The 27,308-nt window shown below is 37.3% G+C and overlaps 2 protein-coding genes across 2 annotated transcripts; one reads left to right on the top strand and one right to left on the bottom strand.

Moving 5' to 3' along the window:
* Nucleotides 1-124: 124 nt before the first annotated feature.
* Nucleotides 125-5,724, bottom strand: LOC138876325 (inositol-tetrakisphosphate 1-kinase 5-like). Its single transcript, XM_070155237.1, has 2 exons — nucleotides 5,164-5,724; nucleotides 125-238 (listed from the first exon to the last, which is right to left on the bottom strand). Exons 1-2 carry the CDS (start codon nucleotides 5,722-5,724, stop codon nucleotides 125-127), a joined length of 675 nt encoding a protein of 224 aa, XP_070011338.1.
* Nucleotides 5,725-10,287: 4,563 nt separating this feature from the next.
* On the top strand, nucleotides 10,288-11,370 carry LOC104241264 (protein LURP-one-related 11-like). Its single transcript, XM_009796193.2, has 3 exons — nucleotides 10,288-10,583; nucleotides 10,831-11,064; nucleotides 11,213-11,370. Exons 1-3 carry the CDS (start codon nucleotides 10,323-10,325, stop codon nucleotides 11,345-11,347), a joined length of 630 nt encoding a protein of 209 aa, XP_009794495.1. The 5' UTR covers nucleotides 10,288-10,322; the 3' UTR covers nucleotides 11,348-11,370.
* Nucleotides 11,371-27,308: the final 15,938 nt, after the last annotated feature.

Here is a 27,308-nt window from a genome sequence, read left to right as displayed (position 1 = left end):
ATTTTACGTGAAAAATACCCGGCTCAAAAGTTGAAAAAACCACGACCTACTACTCAGTAGGATTTTCCCCAACACTTCACTAAATTACTGAGCCAAAACAGCATTTACAAAACTCTTTGTAAACCTAAGGATTACCTCTAATCCCATTGTAGCAACCAGTTTCTAACTGTTGCGACAACTTCAAGTTAACTCTAACTTGAATACTCAAAGTACCTATTACAATTGCTTCTAGATAAAGCTGAAAGGTACAATGTGAAAACACATACTACAATTGAACTAAAAATAAAGAAAAATACATAAAACCCTTTATGGAGTTGGTTCTTCAATCTGGTTCATGTAGCTTCAGGTTTGCACACTTGAATCACACACGAACTGCTTGCAAAAAGCCTTCCTATTTTGCTCTCAATTCACATTTAACTTCTGCGTTTTTGTGCAAAACTTGTAATGTGAGAACATCCTGTAATTTATAGAGTTAGTAGATGAAGAAATAGCTAGAGTTCGGATGCAACTCTTCCTTGATGGAAGAGTTCTAGTTGATTTCAGCTTCTAACTCTTTCCCTATTTTGGATAGTGTTATCTTTGATTAAAGAGACCTTCTCCTTATCAATTATGCAACCTTTTCGATCAGGAGATACTAAATACACCAATTTAAACTTATCTCTTTCGCGTGTATCCCACGTGCTCGAATCTGCCCGTTTCTATGCACACAAGGGATGGACCTAATTCATGCCTGAGTTCCTTTGTCAGTCTTCAAAACTAACCTTTACTTAGCCTAACACTTATATTTTAGGGAAAAGTACTAAAGGTAATTTTTTCAGCTGTGAACGAAGATTATATAGTTAATTGAGTAATAAGACATTTGACATGACATGATAAGGACTATAGTTCTATTATGAATAGTTTTGATTTGGGGAAGTACAAACTGGCAAGTCGGTTAAAATTAATTGTATTCACTAGCCGAAAAATAAAAATATTTATTTTTCATATATATATATATATATATATTTGTGTTTTGATTTTGGATTATTGGACAGGTTCGTATACGTAGTTGTATTATGAATGATTTTGGACTATTGAACAGGTTCGCTTCTTTTAAGCCCAGTAGGTTAGAGGCCCAAGTATGGCCTTACTACATTACAATGGTATATAGAAAGGAGATTAATTTTTTCTTTTGGCTTATAATTTTTTTTTTTATTGAAGTCATCCTTGTCATCTATTGGTCTTATTATACTAAAAATGCAGAAGTAAATTAAAACCTTGTCATATAATCCTTTGACTATTCTTTTACTGAGCCGAGGAGCTACCAAAAACAACCTCTTTATCTTCACAAGATAAGAGTAAAGTCTGCATATGCACTACCCTGTCTAGACTCTACTTGTAAAATTATACTAGATTTGTTGTTGTTGTTGTTGGATAATATAATATTGAAAAGAGTTAATAGCCTAAAATTCGGCTAAACTATACCACCTTTGTTAGTTACCTACCTAAAGTATCGCATGTCCCCAAAAATTTTCTGAACTATATCCCCCTTTATAATAAAGGAATTTTTACCTCCTATAGCAAAGGTTAACACCTTATTTATTTTAAATAAATACCATTTAAAAAAATTATATTCTATAGATACCTTTTAATGTATATAGTAAAATATCTAATTTTAGTTACCTCCTACTCCTAAGCCACTAAATACGCTATTCAGTTACACTATTTTCTTTTTATCTCTACTTTGATACATGCCATTCTCTTCCCCATTCTCTGAAAATACGATGTTCAATCTCAAAATTCCTCTCACCCACATCACCTACCATTAGTCACAAACGGATTTAGAAGAGAAAATACAGCGACAGAGATATGCGTACGAAGAAGAAAATGACGTCGGAGATGGCCGCCGGCGACCGATGAAAGTGGACTGAGCAAGTGAACAATGGGAGGCTTTGAGAAGTACCCTAAGTCAAGCCGTTATGGATTGTTAGATGGAGTTTTGAATAATTGTTTGCGTGAAAAGACTGCGAGTATATGGATGTTTGAGATTCGGCCCAATTTTTAGGGCTTAATAATTAGCCAAATTTTAGGGTTTGTTCTTGAACAAAGACAACAGAGTTTGGGGCTGAGCAACTTGATTTTCTGTTCATATTTTTCATTGTAATTTAATTTATCTCGATGTATTCCATGTATTTCATTGTATTCACTATCTTTTTTTCCATTGTATTTCAATGTATTACGCTGTATTCTATGTATTTTATTGTATTCATTGTCACGCCATATGCCATGAATGTATTCATATATTTTTTTTAATTAATATAATTTATGTATTCAGATGTATTATATAATTTCTCGGAAGATTGCTATGTTTTTGGGTATTTATTGGTTGAGAATCTTTTTAATAACTGGAAATACAAATTTTGTATGTTGTAATTGACTTTGTTGAGTTATATTAGGAGTCTATTATGTTAATTGATTCACTTTTCATTTAAAAACAGAGTAGTCCCCAGTTTTATGCTGTGAATACAGTCGAATACAATAATCTATCCAGCTGTAATCCCATGTTTCACGCCATGAATACAGTCGAATACACTCAAATACAACAACTGATTAGCTGGACTTCCCTGATTCACGCCTATATTTGCTACTGTATTCATGAATACAGTAGCTTAAATACATCTAATACATCTTATAACAACAAAAAACGTATGTACAATCTGTAATATAGCAAATGGTATCTAAAGATAGCTAATTACCACTAAAAGATAGTGTTTTATGAAAATTTCTCAATAATAAAACCCCCTCATCACTTATGTGGCATATTGTGTGTAATAAATCGCCATAGAGCACGTGAATACTGAAAATAACCATTAAAATGACCCACCTCACAATGTCTAGCAGGTAATTAGCCCTTCTTTTTTAAAATTTACTCTTTTTTTATTTTCTCCACTTTTTCTTTATATTTCACCTTCCTTCCTCATTTTTTTTAACTCTCTTCTCCATTTTTTTACATTTCTTCTCCATTTCTTCGTGTGAATCCATATGAAATTCTCTCTCTTTTGTTATTATTGAGTTTATTTCTTATCTTTCTCGTTTTATCTATTCTTCATTTCTTACCTAAGTTTATTTTTAGTTCTCTTTTCTATTTTTACTGTATAATTTTAAAGAATATTAAAATCTTAATTAAATTTAATTTTTAGATTAAGCTAAATAAATATCCACGTAGATTGTCACATGACAGACTTTAAAAATAATTTGGAGTGTGTATTATACTCATTAGTAAGAATGCGACGATGGAGTTTTATTATAAAGGGGATATAGTTCAGAGGGTTTTTGGGAACATGCGATAATTTAAGTAGGTAACTGCCAAATGTCTATAGTTTAGGTGAGTTTTAGGATATTAGCTCTGTTGAAAAGGACCTTATAATTATTGTTCTCTAAATTTCATTAGCTAATAGCAAACATAATAAGTGTAAGAGATTAAGTGATTTCTTACAAATGATGACAAGGTGACAAAGCAACACATGCATAAGTACCATGAATAAATGCATATATGTCTCTTTTCTTAAGACATGAACTTTCAGAAGTCAAAAAACTACGCAGAAATGGTTAAAAGGATGTTGTTTCTCACAAATTTCTGGTGAACAAAAAGCAGCAACTTAATATTTAAAAGTAAAGTAAAAATATCAGGCTGTCTAAATGTTTTTTGAAATGGGGTCAGGCTGTCTAAATGTTAGTTTAATGTTCAGTACAAGAAAAAAGTGTCTCCTAACACAGGGCCAAATATTAATGACAAAACAGACATTTCCCCAGTTATATTGATGCTTTTAAGTGGGCGTTTGGACATAAGAATTGTAAAATTTCGAAAAAAATAAAATTTTCTTCAAGTGAAAATAATATTTGAAAATTAGAGTTATTTTTGGACATGAATATCATTTTGGACTGTTTTAAATTTTTGTGAGTGATCTGAACTCTAAAGTGAAAATTTTGAAAAACAACTTTTTGGAGTTTTTAAAATTTTTGAAAAGTTCCGTAATTCATTTTTAGTTGAAAATTGAAAATTTTATGGCAAACATTGATTTTGGAAACAATACATATATTTTTTTAAAAAGGTAAAAAAAATTGTATGGCCAAACGGACTCTTGATGATTATTACTTTCTTTTTATTCAATTTAGGCCACTCTTTTGAGAACCCAAAAATTACACTAGTTAGGAGAGACGACATATTCTTGAAATCAATGGTTGGTGACCTCTAAATAAATAAGAAACAAAACGTGAAGAGATTTGTTTCAAATTGGACTGTATGTATCTAGAAAGTAGAAATTAATATCAATTCTTTTTCCCTTTTATAACAACACACTGCACTATTTTCCTATAATTTATCTAGTAGTGTCGAAAACTTGGGGAATTTTTTTTAGAAATAGCCTCATTTATAATTGGTAATTGAAAAATAGTCACAGTTTTAAAAGTAATAGAAATTTAGCTATTTTTTCATGTAAAGATAAAATCCGAACAAAAGCACCCTCAAAATTTCAGCTTAATATACTGGAGTTTGAATTTTTTACATATGAGATTCCAACATAATGTGTTGGAATTACATAATATGTTGGAGTTTCAACATAATATGTTAGAAGTTTATACACATGAGCTCTATAATCTAGTATATTATGCTGGAACTTTTCGTGTTTCAGCTAGGGTATTTTTGTCCAAATTTTATCTCTACATAAATTAGTGGCTATTTTTAATGACATGCAAATGCTGGCTATTTTCAATTACTATCCGAAAACTGGTTGTCCCATGCTATTTTCACCTAAAACTTAGACATGATGGTTGCTAGAATCACATGTTCACATGTCATAAATTATACATTTCTTATACATCCTCCGACTATTTTTAGTTCAATTAGTTGAGTGGAAGGCTATTTAATTTAATTAAAAAAAAACATATGTATAAATGCGTGATACCATATTTGGTAACTACGACTATTCATGGGCCTTACTATCAGGTTTATGTGAGGCTAGCGTGTGTCATTTGTATCTATACCCGCTTTTTGTGTCACATTTTAACTTGTGTTTGCTTTGCAAAAAAAATTACAAGCGTACCCGCTATTTCGCATAACTTCAGCACACAGGGCTGAAGTAGCAAAGACAATTACGCAAAACTTCAGCATTCTAGTAGCCGGACCTGAAGTTCAGCTCTAGAGCTAAATTTTTTGTGTTGTAACTGGGAAACTTCAGCTCTAGAGCTGAAGTTTAATATTTTTAAGCTAGCTTCAAATTGATATTTCGTTAGATAGTGACCATTAGAATCTGTCTCATGAGTCTTATTCTGACCATTAGAATCTGCCTCATGAATCTTATTCTCCAAATTACCAGCATCTCGGTTTCGCTTCTGTTGTGCAAGATCAAGAAAACAAGGAGTCAACATAGTTTCATATTTAGACACTTTAGCATAACTAGAGAAGTAATTAATATCAATAATAAGATATCGATTTTCAACTCTATTATCTCTTATCATATCATAGTTAAAAAGATGCAGTTTCATAGCATTTCTTAGTTGATTAGAAACTTCATTTATGAATCCCATAGTAGGCATCTCAGCCGCTTCCATCATTTTTGCAAGACTCTTATCACTCTGTTCTTGATCAGCAAAATAAGATATCATAGAAAACAGTATCAAGCTCTCTGAATTTTTTATTTTTTCATCTAGTTCCCCTTTAGTATTTATGCAGATAAAGAACTGCATTTTCTCTTCACTTTGTTGATACTACTATTCCATTGTTATTTATAAATGTTAAAACACAACCTTGCTTTCTTCTGGTGAGGTACTGAAGGGGAGGAGAAATGGAGCTGAAGTTGTTTAAAAAATGGGTACAAGTTAAAAGTTTTTTAAAAAATGAGTATAAATTAAAGGAATTTTTACCTCCTATAGCAAAGGTTGATACCTAATTTATTTTAAATAAATACCCTTTTAAAAAAATATATTCTATAGATACCTTTTGATTTTTATAGCCAAATATCTATTTATGGTTACCTCCTACTCTTAAGCCATAAAATACTCTTTGTATTATATTTCTCTCTCATTCTTTTAGATTTTTCTCCATCCTCTCTCTCTCTCAATGCCAGTATTTCTCCATGGTTATCTCCTCTCTCTCTCCGCCTCTTTCTCCATGTTTGAATGTCTAAAATGGCGAGTTATCTAGGTTGGTAAGCATCCGTACAAGGAGATTGTATTGGTGGTGATCAATGTTCCAAGCACTTGGGTATAAAGAAGTATGGATCTATGGTATGTTCAATTCTTAGAATATCTTGAAGGATCTGAGACCCCACCTTGATTTCCAATTTGAATGTCAGTTCCAGGTTTGGAACTGTCCATAGGACTGATTCAGTTATCACTACTGCCGGTCCCCATGACTATCTATTCATTTAATTTATGCGAAGAGACCACACACATGGGTATACGTACAAAAAGCTATGCAAAAGCCATGAAAGAAGGGTTTTGATTCGCGTATCGACGGTTTCTTCTGCTCAGGAAGTGACCTCGGCTCCGGCACCATTGCCGGACCAAGACGACGCGTTTTCACTACCGGCTTTCGGTGAACGGCGGATTCGCCAGAAATTAGGGTTTGTTCTTGAACAAAGACGACGGAGTTTGGGGCTGAGCAACTTGATTTTCTGTTAATATATTTCAATGTATTTTCATGTATTTCATTGTATTCATTGTCTTTTTTTTTCATTGTAATCCAATGTATCTCGTTGTATTCCATGTTTTTCATTGTATTCACTGTCTTTTTTTTCATTGTATTTCAATGTATCCCTTTGTATTATATGTATTTCATTGTATCCACTGTCTTTTTTTTTCATTGTATTTCAATGTATCCCTTTGTATTATATGTATTTCATTGTATCCACTGTCTCGCTATATGCCATGGATGTATTCATATGTTTTTTTAATTAATATAATTTATGTATTCAGATGTATTATATAATTTCTCTGAAGATTGCTATATTTTTTGGGTATTTTTCGGTTGAGAATCTTTTTTATAACTGAAAATACAAAATTTGCGTGTTATAATTGAGTTTGTTGAGTTATATTAGGAGTCTATTATGTTAATTGATTCACTTTCCGTTTTAAAAACAGTATAATCCCTTATTTCACACCGTGAATACAATTGAATACAATAATCTGTCCAGCTGTAATCCCATGTTTCGCTCCATGAATATAGTCGAATACACTCGAATACAACAACTGATTAGCTGGACTTCCCTGATTCACGCCTATTTTTGCTACTGTATTCATGAATACAATAGCTTAAATACATTAAATACATCTTATAGCCACACAAAAGGTATCTATAATACGTAATATAACAAATGATATCTATAGATGGTTAATTACTACTAAAAGATAGTGTTTTATGAAAATTTCCCTAAATTAAATGGGGCGACCTGGCACCCTTTGCAATTTTTACGGCTAGCGTCCATGCTTGATTAGGCCCATATCTGGTTAGGCCTGTTATGGGCTTGATTTTATGTCCAAAACTTGGCTCCAGTCCAGTAAGGGATAGATTCCACAAAATGCTCTTATCAATTTCTTTACTCCAATCTTTAATACTAACTAGAGTATGATATGATTAAGAACGAAATAAATAAATATAATCCTATACATTACAATTTTGTCCACATAAAATTTCTCAAGTATCCAAAATAGGAAATAGTCGCATTTACTACTATGAGCTACATGTTTTATATTTATTATGAAATTCACAAAATAACTACAAATATTTAATACTTTGTATATTAACTAGTGAGACCGTAATAGAAATTGATAAACTTTAAATTCTGAATTCGTCATTGACCCATCAATATAACTCTTTTTGATTTGTATGTAAATATGCATCTCAAGACATCAATACAGTATTTTCGGCCAAAGTCAGATCAGTATAAGTGTTATACTTATTCCTTTAGTTTTACTTTCAGCCATGTGGTTGGAGCTTTCTCTTCATGTGCAATAACATTGTAGGAATAAATATGAACATAATCTTGCCTTAATGGAGATTCTCATACTCTTTTATGTAAGCATTGTAAAGATAAAGAAAACACAATAAAGAAAAAAAATATTGGAATAATTTGATATTCTTCGACACTCGTAGATTTTATTTGGATACGTATAAGAGAAAGTTCCCTTTTAATTGAGAGAAAACTGTACAGTATAATCGCTCTAAAAAATAATAGCAAGTAATATATATATATATATTAAACATAATCAATATTTTTTTGTATATTTAGCTAGCGGATATAATTATTTTTTGCTGTAACGCCCTTTATTTTTTCATTCTTTGTAAAATGCTTTCTTTCTCGTTTTTCATTTCCTTCTAAAAAATAATTTTAAAAGGTAATCCCAATCTAGCAGTTATAAAAAAGGATTAGCATCTTTTGAGTTCTTTTTAAGTTTTCTGTTGCTTTCCTTTTGGTTTTATATTGGAATTTGGCACATTGATTCTACGATTAACAAATCACAAACCATGCATATGCAAGAAAAAAAGTGTAAAATAAATCAAATATTCCTATTCACAATAAGCATGCCTCTTCCACTCTTTTGTTGACTAAATATATTTAACAAATTCTCTCTTTTTTTGGGTCAATTAAAGAACTGGATATATAGTATTTATGCAAAATTATATTTAGTGCAAACTGAACCTTTAAAATTCACACCCTACTTAATTAGGGAGACCACCAACATATAAATTTGATAAAAACTCATATTTGAACATATTTGACTTGTCAACTACTATATCAAAGGTGCTTTGGCATCATTGCCTCGTTGAATATTAGGGATCAGATTGTTTATAAGTGATTTTTCTAGAAAATTTAATATATCATATTAACTTTGATTTTCTGGTTAGATATGAGCGTTATTGAGTAAGTGTGTCAACAAGAACGACATATTGTAATATCATAAGTGGAGTTTCGGAAGGTAGAAAAATCCAATAAATCCAGATAGAGCTAGGTTGTTTCTAATAGATTTTCGGCTTAATGAGTAGGTGTTTTAAAATAATCACTAATTTGGTAATTAAATTGAATTTTGTACATATAGAAATATTTTAAAATTTTCTAATTATATATATATAACTTGAGCAAAAGACTGTAACACTCGCTGTCTCTCCAGAGTACATGCTGTCCTTGATCGGAATAGTTTGACTCAATATCAAGATTCTGATATAACGCTTATTAATTAGAACTCCAATGTTAAAAGTATAAGGCATCTAAAAAATTAAATTCTTAGCGGTTTGCATAATTAGCCAAAAAGAAACCACCAACTCAAGTGCAATACAGCAATAGCACTTGTGTATGCTTTAAGTATGAACCGTCAATCCTCATATATATCGTCTAGCTGTTTCATAAATTGACTTCTGCATATATTCCCCTCTTTCTTTTGCTTATTTCATTTTCAACTTTTCATAGGGAACTAAAAGGGTTAATATTAGCACTTGTGATATGACCTAATGATCAATGAAATAGCCGTAAATTTTGGATATATCAGGTTTAATTAAATCATATTTGAGATAAAAAAAATACTTGGTGATTTGTTTCCATCTATTTAACTATGTTGGTTGGATTGGATATAGCAAGTATCCTATGAAATAGTCGAGGTGCACACAAATTGCTTAACTGATTATATTGAATGTAACAAGCAGAGGCGAACCCAAGATTTTAACGCGGCGGAGGCACCAGTATTCTGGTCAACCAGTGCCCCCAGAGACGGATCCTGGATTTAAATCCTATTGGTTCAATTTTAAGGTTTTTAACATTGAACCCATTATATTTTGAAAGTTATGGGTTCATATCTATTATTTTTGCAATTTTAATAAATTTTTACATACAAATTTTTACTTCGCGTCGAAAGTTATGGGTTCAGTTGAACCCGTAAGTTGTACACTACATCCGTCTCTGAGTACCCCCTAAAGGCTTTTTAGTGTCCAGGGTACAAAGTGATTGAAATTAGCCATTTTTAAGGTGTACACATATACATATCTAAAAAATTGTCGAAGTATATGAAGTCCGATGACACTTCAAGATTACACATAGGTCCGTCTTTAGTAGCAAGTATTCGATGAAATAATTCAGATACACGCAAGTCAACCCGAACATCTATCGAAAGAAAAGGTAAATTCATATTTGTACGTTTCTTTAGCATTTAAGCCTTTCTTTATTGTGCATGGTTCTGTTCACTTAGTTGATCCATCTCTTTTTTATTCTTTTTTGCAAGTATATATACCCCTTTTCCAATGTCTTCTTCCTCAAATTAAATATTTCCAACTTCCTCTCTATAAGTCCATTTCAATGGCTAAAATTTACTCTAACAAGTCAAACCTAAGTACTATTTCTTCTTCTTCTTCAATTTCTTCAAACTCTTATATGAGCCCAAGAAGAGAAATATTTACTTTGTGGATGAAATCTCTAGTCTACCATGGAAATGGCTGCACTGTTTATGATTCAAAAGGCCAAATTGTTTACCGAATTGACAACTACAACATAAAACGTAGCAAGGAAGTCCATCTCATGGATTCCAATGGCAGAGTTCTCTTTTCTATTCGAAATAGGGTAAGCATAAGTTGGCCGCTCACGTGCTGGTTTGATTCTTTTTTATGAGCCAAACACGTAAAAGTTCCTTCAAATAATTGAGTGATAGTGAGATTTGAGTTCACGACTTTATCTATTCTAATACCATGTTGAATTATATGATCATTTTATTTAAAAATTTAAACTGCTAGAGAATTATATTATTTATTTAGTTAATTATATCTCTAACAATACTCAAATATTTTCTTGTTTTTTTTTTTCTCCTCAGAAAGTTCCAGTGTTTGGACATTGGGATGGCTATAAATGGAATTATGAAGGAGCGACTAGTAAGGAGATACCATGGTTTCAAGTGAAGAAAATTCACAATGTCCTTAGAGGAGATAATATGAATTACTATAATGTTATATTGGGATGTAATCAAGCTGAAGCAAACTGCTATAACATTATCCTTGGCACAACATCAATTAAGATTGTAACCCAAGCAGGCAGACTTGTTGCAGAGGTTAGTCACTACCCTTAATTTTGAGATAACAACATATAACCATCCGTAAAAATTGGAATAATAATCCGGAAAACAATATATGTTACCTGCTACAATAAGTTACCATATACTGATCGTGTAAAATTCTTTTTGGCTTTGTGTTTATTAGGTAAAACAAAAACAAGCAACTTCAGGAGTACTATTTGGAAGTGATGTATTAACATTGGTTGTGGAACCACATGTTGATCACTCATTGGTTATGGCTCTTGTTACTGTTTGTGGTCTCATCCATCACAAAATTTGATAATAAATTCAACTTATTTGGCACTGAATCGGCGTCACTATTGTTGTAATATCTCCTTCCTCTCTTTTTTTCTTCTTCCTATTTTGTTGGGAATTCCTTGTTTGTTCTTGCAAACATTTGTACCTTTAAGAATGAGTTGTTTGGATGTAATCATGTAATGAATATTGAAGTATGCACAAGTAATGATATGACTAAATAAAAAATTATCGTATGCATGCTCATGGCAAAATCCAAGATCTTATGTTAGTTGGCAGAAGTACCATAACAACCTTTTTGACCAATGTGTACGAAAGTAATATAAATATACATATTCAACTGCATAAGGATTTCTCAAGTTGAGATCCTTCTGCTTGGACAAATATTGTAGACTCTGATGATCTGTGAATACCTCACACGATATGCTGTAAAGATAGTGCCTCCAAATCTTCAGCGCATGAACAATGGCTGCCAACTCTAGGTCATGAATAGGGTCATTCTTCTCATGAACCTTCAACTGTCGCGACGCGTATGCAATCACCCTACCATCTTGCATCAATACTGTATCGAACCAAATACGAGATGCATCACAATACACCGTGTAGGATCCTGAACCTGTGGGAAACACCAACACTGCTGTCGTAGTCAAAACAGTCTTGAGCTTCTGAAATCTCAACTCACACTCATCTGACTATTTGAATGGGGAATCCTTCTCGGTCAATCTAGTCAATGAGACTCCTATAGATGAAAACCCCTCCACGAATCATCGATAATAACCCGCCAAACCTAGGAAATTCCGGATCTCTGCAACTGAACTAGGTCTAGGCCAGTTCTGAACTGCCTCAATCTTCTTAGGATCCATCTTTATGCCCTCTGCCGATACAACATGTCCCAAAAAGGCGACTGAGTCTAACCAAAACTCGCACTTTAAAAACTTGGCATATAACTGGCTATCTCTCAGAGTCTGAAGTACTATTTGAAGATGCTGCTCATGCTCCTCTTGACTACGGGAATAGATCAAGATATCATCAATGAATACAATCACGAAATAATCCAAGTAGGGCTTGAACACCCGGTTCATCAAATCCATAAATGTTGTTGGGGCATTTGCCAACCCAAATGACATCACTAGGAACTCATAATGCCCATACTGAGTCCGAAAAGCCGTCTTAGGACATAAGATGCTCTAATCTTCAATTGATGGTGGCCAGACCTCAAATCAATCTTCGAAAATACTTTGGCACCCTAAAGCTGATCAAATAAGTCATCAATCCTCGACAACGGATATTTGTTCTTGATAGTGACCTTGTTCAACTACTGATAGTCTATATACATCCTCCTCGACCCATGTTTCTTCTTCACGAACAATACGGGTGCACCCCAGGGCAAGACACTAGGTCTAATGAATCCCTTATCTAGAAACTTGCAACTGCTCCTTCAATTCCTTCAACTCTGGCTGAGCCATACGGTTTGGCAGAATAGAAATGGGCTGAGTCCCTAGAGCCAAATCAATACAGAAGTCAATATCTCTGTCGGGTGGCATCCCCGACAGATCAGCAGAAAACACCTCTGGAAACTCATGAACAGGAGTTACTGAATTCATGGAAGGAACCTCCGCACTCGAATTACGAACATATGCCAAATAAGCTAGACATCCCTTCTTGACCATACGTCGAGCTTTCACATAAGAAATAACTCTGCTGGTAGAGTGGCCAAGAGTCCATCTTCACGCTAATAGAGGCAACCTCGGCATGGCTAAGGTCACCGTCTTGACGTGACAGTCCAATATAGCATGATAAGGTGACAACTAATCCATACCCAAGATAACATCAAAATCTACCATATCAAGAAGTAGAAGATCTACGCTAGTCTTAAGACTCCCAATATTAAGCACACACGATTGATAGAAGCGATCTACAATAATAAAATCTCCCACAAGTGTGGACACATAAATAGAAGCACTCAAAGAATCACGTGGCACAACCAGATATGAAGCAAAATAGGATGACACATAGGAATAAGTAGATCCTGGATCAAATAGAACTGAAGCATCTCTATGGAAAACTAGAACAATACATGTGATAACGACGTTAGATGACTCAGCCTCAGGCCTAGCTGGGAAAGCATAACATCAGGGCTGGGCCCCACCACTCTAAACCACGTCTCTGAGATGACCTCTAGCTGGTTGGCCTCCACCTCTAATAGCTTAACCTCCACCTCTAACGGCCTGACCCATGCCTCTAGATGGCTGAGTGAGCGATGGAGAAACCGGTGCTGGAACCATGGCATGAGAACGCTACTGCGGCATTCAACCCAATAATCTCAGACAGAACCTCTTGATGTGGCCAATACCACCACATTCAAAATACCCATCCCGTTGTTGTGGATAATGAAGTAGAAACTGACTGAATGGGCCGAATAACTACGGTGATAGCTCTGAATCCGAGGTGCACTAATAGGAGCTGATGATGCACTGTAGGCTGGCTGCCTAGAATGAGGCACATAAGGACCACGACTCCCTAAAGCACTGTGCGATGCCTGAAGCACTAAATGAAATGGCTGGGAGGATGGCCTCTACCAAAAGTACCCCTGCCTCCAGATGAGGCGCCACTGAAACTACCGAAATGATGAGGCCTCTTATCTAACACCGTCCCTCTATCATGAGCACGAACTAACTCGATCTGTCCAGCAATATCTACAGCCTTCTGGAAAGAAATATCACTCCGGGTCTCCTTGGCCATCTGTAGCCTGAGAGTGAATAAATCTCCTCACTCTCTCCCTCTTAGTAAGAAGCAAGATACTGGCATGCATGCTAGGTCCACAAATCGAGTCTCGTACTGGGTGACAGTCATACCACCTTGCTGAAGATGCTCAAACTGCCTGCGATACTCCTCTCTCAGAGTGATAGAAATGAACTTCTCTAGAAATAGCTGTGAGAACTGATCCCAAGTAAGTGTAGGAGAACCAGCTGGTCTAGTCAACGTATAATCTCTGCACTATCTCCGGGCAAAACTAATCATCTGAAATGCTGCAAAATTGACTATATTGGTCTCAACTATACCCATGTTGCGCAACACCTCGTGGAAACGGTCAAGAAAATCCCATGGGTCCTCAAAAGATGCACCACTGAAATGAGCATGAAAGAGCTTGGTAAACTTATCCAACCTCAACATAGCCTCAGAAGACAAAGCGGGCCTATCACTGGCCTATGCTACAACAATCAGCTAAACTACCCCAACTAGCGGGGAATCTGATACTAGGGAGCCACCAACTCTAGGGTGTAAGTAGCGGGAGTATGTGCTCCTCTCCCAGCCCGAGAGATGGGTGGTGCTACCGAGAAAGTACCGGTCTGGGCCGCACTCTTCATAAGTCCCACCAAACGGACTAGAGCATCCTGAAGCACTAGAGTAGCTATGAACCCCTCCGGAACCTGAGCTGGTCCGACGGGTACAGTCTGAGCTAGAACCTTCTCCTTAAAATCCACCCGAGGCTCCACTGCGGGTGCTGTTGTTCAAGCTCTAGGCTGAGCTCTGCCTCTGCCTCTACCTCGTCCTTTGGCGTGGCCTCGACCTCTGCCCCTAGTCATAGCTGCCACAGGGGGCTTAGGCTCTTGTCCGACTGTAGATGCAGTGCTTGTTCTCTCCATCTGCAAGAGAACAAGAACAAAATGGTTCAATCATCAATGATAGAATAAAATCACACGATAGAGAAAGAATGAAGTGAAATTTTTCCTAAACTCCATAGCCTCTGGAAGATAAGTACAGATATCTCCGTACCGATCCTCCAGACTCTACTAAGCTTGCTCGTGACTTGTGAGACCTAGGCAACCTAGTGCTCTGATACCAACTTGTCACGATATAATACCCTATTTTTTTTATAGGCATGTATTGGTCATTAGCAAAATAATAATAATAAGAAACTAACTTAAAAAAAAAGATAAGTAAAGAAAAGGGCCGAAGCCCTTTCTCTGGCCAAATCAAAAGAAAGAAAGGAAAAGCACTATTCGCGTAACCATACCAGAAGCAAAAGAAAAAGCGCTTGAAAAAAAGAGAAGAGAAACCCCTAGACAACGCCAAACATCACGACAGAAGCATCAACAGAGAAAAATGAAAAGGGGGAAGGTTTCTGGTGTTACCTCAGTGCCAAATACCATTTCCATTTAAACATTGGTATATATTCTGTAGTCTCAGTGATAAGCCTAGGTAATTGCATATATTTTTCCTTCTTTTGAAACAATAGTAGTTTTTATACATGATTCCTCGCTAGACTAAGCAAATATAATGTGGGATTTGATTCTGAATTAGAAGAGGAGGATAGGAACTAAGAGAAATCCATAAACCTTTTCATGAATTAAGCGGGTATATTATATGAATATGTTGGAGTTGATAAATTAGTAATTACTCATCCCATGGGTGAATATAATTCGGTGAATTAAGAGTCAAATATGGAACTTTGAGGGTTGGGTATTCTAAATTTGCTATGAATTAGCCTAAACATAGAAATTAACATAACACCGATATTATGTAATTGTAGATTGAATTGGAGGAAGTTTTATGAATTGCTCGAGGTGAAGCATTTGAAATTTCGGCACGAGTACTATGAGTAGTAATCTTACTGCAATTTATATTTTCATAACTTGCATGATTTACACATGATTTTTAATATGAATATGTTACCGATTATTTTGAGTTGCATGTGGGACAAGTCTTTTACTCGATATGATACCGACATAGTTATTTGACATGATTACCATTGTTTTAAATATTCTTGTTGTCACTAGATATGTTTTACTGTTACTTGAATTTACTATTATCGAAATAAAATTACATGATTTTATAAGAACCGAAATGCCCTATATTATTTTAAAATATTTTCCTATGAGTATATACAGAAAGAGAGACAAGTATAAATGGCAGTAGACTTTGAAGGATCCTGTAGCTAACGGCGGGTTCGTTAGGCCTGATGCACCTTGTATTTACTGATTACAGAGTACAGTTATAGCCCTCGCTTGGGGAAAGGTAGAACTAGCATACCGTTATCGATTTTCCTTGAGTAGGGACTACCGTTATATTTGCCTTCTTGCGAAGAAGTCCACAGTTATACTGATTATATGATCCGTTTATTAAAACCTCCCAACATGTGAATATTGATATTATACAGTGGTTACCGAGCTTATTACTGAATTGTTAATTGTATTATACTACAAGAAAAGCATGATGAGGCTGAAAATTATTCATTGTTTCTGAAAGGGCATTTTTATGTTATTTTTTGTTTGAGCTACTAGCATGTTTTCTGACTTGTCCCCAATAAAAACGGTTGTGGTTAAGTATTATTACTCACTGAACTAGCGACTCATTCCCCGCTAAATTTTTTTACAGAGACATCAGTTGACGCGGGCGAGGATTTCGTTAATTAGAGCGCACATGTTGATTGTTCTTGGTGAGCCTCGCACTTGTTCACGTGGGCAGAGATTCTATTTATTGTTATAGTCTTTTTTTGAACTCTTAGAGTCACTCCATAGTCAATATTTTAGTGTCATGAGTATTCTTTTGTTATTGTAGTCTTATGTTGAGTATCATTCTTTATTATCAAAGTTGGAGATAAATTAGTATTTCTGATTGTTAGTGGGTTGATTAGTAATGGTGGAGACTTGTTTTGGTTAATTGATAAGTTGTCAATTGTTTGGTATGATATTAAGATGTTTGGTTGTTGATTTGAGACAAGAAATTTTTTGGGATAATCCAAAACCAGGGGAAACTCTGTCCGATTTTCTATAAAATACCAATGAGGCTTACATGGGAGCACTTGCTCCTAAGCGCCGTTCACGATCCTAAATTGGTGTAACAACCTGACCGGTCGTTTTGAGCTTTTGCACTTTTCTCGCCAGTTCTCAAGCATGACTTGCTCCGTGTGATGTATCATGACTTATGTAAATCATTGGTTTTAGTTTTCTGGGTAATCGGAATGAAATTGGAAGAACAGTTCTCAGTTTGAAGCTTGAAATTTGAAAAAGTTTGACCAAGATTTGACTTGTTGGTATATGATCTCGGATCAAAGTTTTTATAATTTGGTTAGCTCTGTTAGATGATTTGGACTTAGGATCTATATAGGAATACATTTTGGAAGCCCGTGGAAGGTTTAGGCTTGAATTGGCGAAATTGAGATTTTGGCATTTTCCGGTTGATATGTGAGATTTTGATATAGGGGTCAGAATGGAATTACGGAAGTTGAAGTAGCTCCGTTGTGTCATTTGTGACGTGTGTACAAAATTTCAGGATATTCGGACGTGGTTTGGTTGAGATTTTGATCAAAAGAGTAATTTGGAAGTTCTTAGAATTCTTAGGCTTGAATCCGATACGATTTTGGTGTTTTGATGTTGTTTTGAGTGTTTCGAAGGTTGGAACAAGTTCGAATAAAGATATGGGATATGTTGGAATGTTTGGTTGTGGTCCCGAGGGGCTCGGGCACATTTTCGGATTGATTCCAGGCTATTTTTCCTTCATGTTTCACTGTCGTGTTCTGCTGATATCTGGTGCCTCAGTTCTTCATCGCGTTCGCGAGGCATGTGTCGCAAACGCCTAGTGTATGCGCATGGCAGCAGCAAATTGCTCTTCGCGATCGCGAAGTGTGTCCCACGTTCACATAGTGTTAGGGGAGGACTCCTTCATGTTCGCGTATGGCATATCGCGTTCGCATAGAGTCGGGCTAGGAGCTAGGCTGGAGGACCTTTCTTCATCGCATTCGCGAGTCTTGGGACGTGTTTGCATAGCTCTGTATCCAATGTGTATCGCGTTCGCGAGGCTGGTGCCGCGAACGCATAGAGCATTTTTGATGGTTGGTGTTTTTGTTCATCGCGAACGCGATGGTTATCCGCGTACGCGAAGAAGGTTTTGATGCCTGGGCAGAATGTTTAAATAGCCATTGTCCGCGATTTTGGGGCCATCTTTCACCCTTTTTGAGAAATTTTGGAGCTTTTTAAGAGGATTTGAAGAGGGATTCAAGATATAACACCTGGAGGTAAGATTTGTGAACTCAATACTCGATCCTATGTTGATTCTTAATTGTTTAATCATGAAATATGTGGAAATTAAAGCCTAAAATTAGGAAATCAGGGCTTGACTTTGGAGAGTGTAAATTGAGAAATTGAAGGGGCAATTGAGGTCTGATTTTGATGTTCTTGGTATGTATAGACTCGTGAGAGGATGGGGATTTTATTGATGTAACTTTTATCGGATTCTGAGACGTGGGCCCGTGGGCCGAGTTTAAGCAATTTCGTGATTTTTTATGCAAATTGGATATTTTTGAGTGGGCTTTGTTCCCTTAGCATATTTTAATAGTTATGTACTGATTGTGGCTAGATTTGGAGCATCCGAAGGTCGATTCGTGAGGGAAAAGGCATCGCGAGCTAGAGTTTGGACCGGATCGAGGTAAGTAATGATTGTAAATGTTGTCGTGAGGGTTTGAAACCCCGAATTTCATATCATTGTGCTACTTTGAGTTGACACACACGCTAGATAACGAGCGTGGAGTCGTGCACCATTGGGGATTGAGATTGGATTCGTCCTGTACGACTATTAAGTCGCGTATATGATTTGAAATCTTATGATATTCCATATTTTGGAGATTGATATTATATTTTGGGATGCATGCTATGTTTGGGGCCTTGTCTCGACCTGTTGAGACCCTTAGAGACACTTTCACTATTTTTCCTCACTCTATTTATTTTGAAATCATATCCTCAGTCATGTTTTACTTGTTTATTGTTTAAATCTGGTTTTATCAATTTACTTCATAAAATGTGAAAACTGTTTGGGCTGAGTTCCCTATTTTATTGATGGTCCGAGTGATTGTGAGGTTGATGACTAAAATAGATCGAGGGTCTGACTGTGAGGTTGACGACTAAGATAGATCGAGGGTCTGATTGTGAGGTTAATGACTGAGAGAGGTCGACGACCTGGTTGTGAAGATTATATATTTATAGATTGGGCTGCACGCCGCAGCGATATGTTGGATCGGGCTGCACGCCGCAACGATATAGTGCTTAGGCTGTAGGAGCCCCTACGGAGTCTACACACCCTAAGTGAGCGCAGTCGACTCTATATATGGATCGGGCTGCACGCCGCAACAATATATGGATCGGGCTATGCGCCGCAACGGTTACTATATGGTACTTATTGAGTGTGAGTGCTGAGTGTAAGCGCTGACTGATGAGAGTTGAGTCTCGAGTGACTGAGAGGCTTGCCTGAGGGGCTGTATACATATATGAGTGATGCTTTGCCCGAGGAGCTTGTTTTTATGTAATTGTTGTTTTCAATCCTCTTTATACTAAGCCTCTGTTGAAAATATTGAACAAATGTTTTTAAACAACTTTCATTCAAACTGAAGTTTTTAAGTTATGAAATGGGTATAAATTTCTGTTTTGCCCGAGGGGCTGTATACGAACTATGGTTTGCCCGAGGGGCCTATTATGGTTTTCATCTCTTTTATTATAAATGGTATTGAACCCCTATTGAAACTGTTGGAAAGCGTTGTCAAATGATTTTTACCAAAAGTTAGATTTTTAAATAAGATGATTGACTCGTATTCTGATTTGAAAGATTGTTGTGCTTATTGAGTTTATCATAAATGTGGATTCACTGTTTCTTACTGCTCAGTCTTTATTTACTCTTATTACTTATTGGGTTGGAGTACTCACATTACTCCTTGCACTTCGTGTGCTGATTCAGGTATTTCGGAACCCGATAGCGGGTGTTGATTGCTTAGAGGCGGAGTCATTAGAGTTAGCAAGGTGGCTTCACGACGTTTGCAGCACTGCTTCCTTTCTCATTTTTCATTACTATATTTAGTACATTTTTAGACTCTTGTTGTATTCAAACCTTGGTAAGTGCTCATGACTAGTGACACCCCAATGTCGGGCTTGTGTAATTATTTCGCACTTTTCTTTTAAATTTTCATTATGGATTATTGGTTTATAAATGGTATAAAAACAACTTTTATTGGAAAATGATTAATTCGGGAGTTGTGTTAGCTGGACTAGTTCATGATAGGTGCCATCACGATCGGGTTAGTTTTTGGGTCGTGATAAGTTGGTATCAGAGCCTAGGTTACATAGGTCTCACGAGTTATGAGCAGGTTTAGTAGAGTCTCGCGGATCGGTACGGAGACGTTTGTATTTATCCTCGGGAGGCTGCAGAACCTTTAGGAAAAACTTCACGTTCTTGAATTCTTATCGTGCATCCTTGATTCAGCTTGAAAAGTAACTATTTGAATTCCTTCCACACGTTCGTATGCGCACATGAGCGCTCAGTATCCGATGTGCATTGATTGCTTATGATTCCCCAATCAAGGGGCGAGATGTGATCTCTATGTGTTGATGTTGGGCCAGTCTGGAAGACTTGAGGCCGTATTTTTGCCTATAGCTTGAGCTCTGAGCTGATGATTGCGTGAGAGCGTGCTTCTGGACCTACATGTTCTGTTGTGTCCCTATTGAGGGGAGTAATGACTGGATAGCTACGTGATGAGTATGTTATGACTGCGAGATGTGTTCATATGAACCAAATGAGGCGAGAAGGGTCTGCTTTGGGGCAGCAAGGACTATTTGGTGTTTGATTTTCATCTTGATTCGAAGTATAGCCCCGAGTTATGGGCGTGTGAAGAATCTTTTCATGTTTCCTAGTTGGGAGTGAAGTAAATTCATATTGCGATATGAGTTCAGACTCAGGAGGACTAAGTGACTGCGTAATGTTTATGATAGTGGAAGGTATACAAGAATGTTAGTTGGAGGTAAAGCAGGTGGGTTATCTGCTGCAGAGTGTTCTGAGGTTGTGTGATAAGAGGTTACAAGTGAAATATAAGTGTTGAAAATTTGAATTTGGGCCGCTTAAGAAAGTGGGCTTGCCTATTGCGAGGATGAATGCGAGATTTGCATAAGGTTTAAAGTACCAGGTGGTATGTGTTTCACGAGAGTATGAAGGGTTGAGTTTAATATCACTATGGTATTATGGCAGCAATAGAGTATATGTGTTATGAGTTATTGAGTGTGTTTTGATCTATGGCTTCGAGCCAAGTGGGAGAGTCTGTTATTGATTAGTTGATTGCACGACTATGTGCTATATTGGTTCCAGTTTGAGGCGTACTGGTGAATCAGTTATGGCCTATAGAGATTAAGACCGAGGATGGCTCGAGTAAAGGAAATTTTTTGACAAAGGTTGCAGTATGCTTCATAAGTGTGTGAGAATCACGGAATGTCTTGAGTTGTTGTTGGTAAAGGATGCTCGGTGCATAGATCAGGAAGTTGCTTGGTTGTATTGGGATAAGGTTGCATTCTGTAGTGTTTGAAGTGTTAATAAGGCACAAGTTGTTTCGGTTCTTTTGATCGGGCTAATTGCGGTTTGAGTAGAGTGGATGACTCTCGAGAATGGTTCTAATGTGTTCAAGATTTTACATGTAACAATTGGGTATTTTGAATTTGTATGTGTGGCTAGAAACTGAGTTTTCATTGGATAATGTCAAGATTTGTAGCATTTTTATATCAATTATGGGATTCTATGTATCAGTATCACGAAGGTAAAGGTAACAGATTCAGATTCGCAGGAAGCCTCTTCGGAGTAAAGTATTTTGAATGTGGTACTTTTGGGAATATTTAAGAGAGTATTTACCAGCTTATGAGTCTTAGACGGTGTGGTTTTGTGCTTGGGTTTCGTGTGGTGAGTTTGGGTTAAGGAATTGTGGTGTTGTAGCAAGAAGAAGTGACAAGCTGCGGTATATCAGAAGGAAACTCAGATAGATGGGATAGCTTGATAGTAGGCCGGATCGGTGTGGTAAGGCTATGATTAGTTCTTTGGATGCTTATGAGGTAATGAGTTTATACGGGTGTTTCGCGACAATGCTCTTGGGTTTTAGTGGCCTGCGTAGCTTGGTTGAGTTAGAAGGATTCAGTCCTGACGGTTAGTTTTGTGCAAATGAAATTCAGAGAGTTCTTGATGGCTTTCTACCATGGTTTGGAGGTGTACGTTTTCTACTTGCATAAGGAGCGTGAGAGGTGTAGTGATTTTCTTCTAGATAGGTTTAACGGAAAGTTCTTGGCTAATTGAGTACGTAGCTTCTTGTGGCCCGGAAGGGATATGAAGTTCTCGTAGTTATCCTAGGATGGTACGATTTATGCAGTATGTTGTGTAGGATTGAGATTTGCATGTGTAAGGACACGGTTCTGATTTGAAAGGAAGGTCACAAATTCTTAGATATCATGGGCAGCTTCAGGTGACTAGATAAATGAGATCACTGATTGGTGTGTCTTGATGATAGTATAACATTTCAGAAAGGGCGATGTGTTTGAGTTACAGATGCTTTATTGGTATTGTGGCACTATCTTATGTGATCGACGGATGATATTCGAATTTGCTTGGTGGCTCAGAAGAATTATAGGTGTACCTCTCATGAGATGATTGAGTACTAGAGGTGTGTTATATATGCGAGCGGCGAAATTGGAATGAGATATGGTAATTCGTGTGCTTTATGGACTTGGAAACTAGAAGTTCTCATATACAGGTTAGCGTGGTTGTAGATGGCAAAAATGTGGGTAAGTTAGTCAGATGATAGTGTGTGTTATGATTTCGTCATTGTGAACCTTTGGAGGATTATTTATCTGTTGTGTGTGACTAGAGTTGATGTGTGGTTGACCTATATGGATGTGTGTTTTGCATCGAGACGGCTTTGTTGACTTCGAGTTACCATTGGTGAGGGATATGTTGATTCGGTTGTTATTGAGCTACTAGTAATCAGGGGGTTCTATGAGTTACCTTTCCGTGTTGCGAGCCGTTAGGATTTGTTGATTATAGGCACATGTGGTGCGGTGTTATTAGGGCCTCTCAGCGGAATTCGAGCAGGAAGAGCACTGGGTATTGCTCGTTGGATGGCGTATCGGTTATGTCCTTTCGAGTTGTGTGGTGTTATGTAATTGCCTCGCGGTGGTTATGATGATTTCTTTGGTTTTAGACATCATATTGCACACGGTTGCTGATTTTGAGTATAGTCACTTAAGGTGTCTCATGTGGACCAGTGTTTGGATGAGGTCGCGCATTGGAGCGAAGCATGTGGAAGTATGATCCTACGGGTTAGATTCGTGTGTTCTGTTTCTACAATGTGTGGAGGGTTCTCAGCCTTATGTTGTGGTGGTACTAGTGAATTTGCGGTACAACTCTTTCATTTGAGTCATTTTCATGATTTGAGTAAGTTCGGATTGTGGCTTATTGGTGCACGGATTGTACAAGTCATGGCTTTAGTTTGTGTTGATGTGTCAATGTCACCAGAGTAGTTGTGTTGGATTAGATGAGATCATCGGGATCTTTAATAACTGCAAACGGATTTGATTTCAGCATGTTGGAAGGATAACATCGAGGTTCGGCGCAGAAATTTGCTATGGTCTTTGCCAAAGGAGAAGTGGCATCATGAATGGTTGACCTGAGAAAACGGTTATGGCTTATTGTGTGTTTCATTTATCATTGGCAGTATATGAAAGTGTTGGAATGAGACTCTAGTTGATAAGAGGTTTCCTATCGATATTCGGTTGTTATGTGCAGCTGCTGTGATTAGAAGTTATCGCTGCAAGCGTTTGAGTTATGTGGTGTATCATGTAATTCCACCGAGGTTGCTGGTATGGGTTATTACAGCTTGTTCTGGCTTTGTCAGAGTATAGACATGAGATTTTGATCTTGTGGATGATTTCGGAAGTAGAAATGTGGTTCTAAGGTTTATGGGATAGGTTGGATAGTGAAATTTCAGTTATAGTGTGTTATCGGACCTATATGAGATAGGGTGACGTGGGATCACCCCCGGGTATGTTCATGGTAAGGTTGTTCAGTGATTGGTTGGCTTTTGGAACAACTCTAGGCACGTTCAAGGACGAACATATGTTTAAGTGGGGGAGGATGTAACGACCCAACTGGTCATTTTGAGCTTTTGCACTTTGCTCGCCAGTTCTCGGGCATGACTTGCTCCGTGTGATGTATCATGACTTATGTAAATCGTTGATTTTGGTTTTCAGGGTAATCGGAATGAAATTAGAATAACAGTTCTTAGTTTGAAGCTTGAAATTTGAAAAAGTTTGACCAAGATTTGACTTGTCGGTATATGATCTCGGATCGGAGTTTTAATGATTTGGATAGCTCTGTTAGGTGATTTGGGACTTAGGAGCGTGATCGGAATGCATTTTGGAAGTCCGTGGAAGGTTTAGGTTTGAATTGGCGAAATTAAGATTTTGGTGTTTTCCAGTTAATATGTGAGATTCTGATATAGGGGATGGAATGGAATTCTGGAAGTTGCAGTAGCTCCGATGTGACATTTGCGATGTGTGTGAAACATTTCAGGTCATTCGGACGTGGTTTGGTTGGATTTTGATCAAAAGCGTAATTTGAAAGTTTTTGGAATTCTTAGGCTTGAATCTGATGCGATTTTGGTATTTTGATGTTGTTTTGAGTGTTCCGAAGGTTGGAAGAAGTTTGAATGAAGTTATAGGATATGTTGGCATGTTTGGTTTTGGTCCCGAGGGGCTCGGGCACATTTTCGGATTGATTCCAGGTTATTTTTCCTTCATGTTTCACTGTTGTGTTCTGCTGATATCTAGTGCCTCAGTTCTTCATCGCGTTCATGAGGCACGTGTCGCGAACGCGTAGTGTATTCGCATGGTAGAAGAAAATTGATCTTCGCGATCGCGAAGTGTGTCCCGCGTTCGCATAGTGTTAGGGGAGGACTCATTCGAGTTCGCGTATGGCATATCACATTCGCATAGAGTCGGGCTAGGAGCTAGGCTGGAGGACCTTTCTTCATAGCATTCGCGAGTCTTGGGACACGTTTGCATAGCTCTGTATCCAATGTGTATCGCGTTCGCGAGGCTGGTGCCGCGAACGCATAGAGCATTTTTGATGGCTGGTGTTTTTGTTCATCGCGAACGCGATGGTTATCCGCGTACGCGAAGAAGGTTTTGATGCCTGGGAAGAATGTTTAAATAGCCATTGTCCGCGATTTTGGGGCTATCTTTCATCCTTTTTGAGAAATTTTGGAGCTTTTTGAGAGGCTTTGAAGAGGGATTCAGGATATAACACCTGGAGGTAAGATTTGTGAACTCAATACTCGATCCTATGTTGATTCTTACTTGTTTAATCATGAAATATGTGGAAATTAAAGCCTAAAATTAGGAAATTAGGGCTTGATTTTGGAGAGTGTAAATTGAGAAATTGAAGGGGCAATTGAGGTCCGATTTTGATGTTCTTGGTTTGTATAGACTCGTGAGAGGACGAGGATTCTATAGATGTAACTTTATCGGATTCCGAGACGTGGGGTCGGGGGCAAGTTTGAGCAATTTTGCGATTTTTATGCAAATTGGATATTTTCAAGTGGGCTTTGTTCCATTAGCATATTTTAATAGTTATGTACTGATTGTGGCTAGATTTGGAGCATCTAGAGGATGATTCGTGAGGGCAAAGGCATCGTGGACTAGAGTTTGGACCGGATCGAGGTAAGTAATGATTGTAAATGTTGTCCTGAGGGTTTGAAACCCCAGATTTTATATCGTTGTGCTACTTTGAGGTGACACACATGCTAGATGACGAGCATGAAGTCGTGCACCGTTGGGGATTTATACTTGGTCCGTCCCGTACGACTGTTAAGTCGCGTATTTGATTTGAAATCTTATGATATTCCATATTTTAGAGATTGATATTATATTTTGGGTTGTATGCCATGTTTGGGGCCTTGTGCCGACCTGTTGAGACCCTTAGGGACACTTTCACTATTTTTCCTCACTCTATTTGTTTTGAAAGCATATCCTCAGTCATGTTTTACCTGTTTATTGTTTAAATCTGGTTTAATCACATTACTTCTTAAAATGTGAAAATTGTTTGGGCTGAGTTCTCTGTTTTACTGATGGTCCGAGTGATTGTGAGGTTGATGACTGAGATAGACCGAGGGTCTGATTGTAGGGTTGACGACTGAAATAGACCGAGGGTCTGATTGTAAGGTTAATGACTGAGAGAGGCCGATGGCCTGATTGTGAGGATTATATATTTATGGATTGGGTTGCACGCCGCAACAATATATATATATATATGGATCGGGTTGCACACCGCAGCAATATAGTGCTTGGGCTGTAGGAGCCCCTCCGGAGTCTGCACACCCTAAGTGAGTGCAGTCGACTATATATATGGATCGGGTTGTGATAACTAGGGATTTTGACGCATTTTATACTCCTTCTTGCTTATGCTTTGATTAGAAATTCACACAAAATAGTCTCGAAAGGCTCACAAGTTGTGCTTGATTGCAGGTTTGCTCAAGAAAGTGACAAAATGTCAAAGATCAGCTCAAAAGGAGTGAAACTTGCACAACCGCCAAAGACAAGACAAGCTCAGGCAAAACAGGTCCAGTGCGACTGCACACCACTTTGTGCGGTCCGCACTAGGAGATTCAGAGAGCATGATTTCCAGGCTAAAAGTCAGTACAACCTCACTAGGTTTTGTGCGGTTCGCACTGAAGGCAATGCGGCCGCACTACCATTTTGTGCGGTCTGCAGAGCTGAGAATCAGAGAAGTGTCAAGTTGGAGCTTTCAAGCCAATGCAGTCCGCAATCCATTTTGTGTGGACCGCACTAGAAGCCTACGCGGCCGTTGTCTATTCTGTGCGATCCGCGGAGCCCGAGTTCAGAGAACCAGATCTTCAAGTTCAGAGCCCTAGTGCGGCCGCAAACCATTTCGTGCGGACCGCACTAACCCTGCAGGGGCATTTTGTCCAATTTTTCAGCTTAGTATAAATAGATTCCTTTTCCATTTTTAGGGCATTAGATAGTTTTTGGAAGCAGCTGCACTCGTGGGAACGACTCTTGTAGCCATTTTGGGCAATTTTTTCTACTTTGCAACATTGAATCTTTATTTTTATCTTAGTAATTAATTAATATGAGTTTATCTTCATCTATTTCTTGTTTTACTTCTTTGAATAT

The sequence above is a fragment of the Nicotiana sylvestris genome, chromosome 8, assembly GCF_000393655.2.
Source record: "Nicotiana sylvestris chromosome 8, ASM39365v2, whole genome shotgun sequence".
In the NCBI taxonomy this organism is placed as follows: domain Eukaryota; kingdom Viridiplantae; phylum Streptophyta; class Magnoliopsida; order Solanales; family Solanaceae; genus Nicotiana; species Nicotiana sylvestris.
Note: the sequence above shows the minus strand (reverse complement) of the source record. Positions and strands in the feature narration are given on the sequence as shown.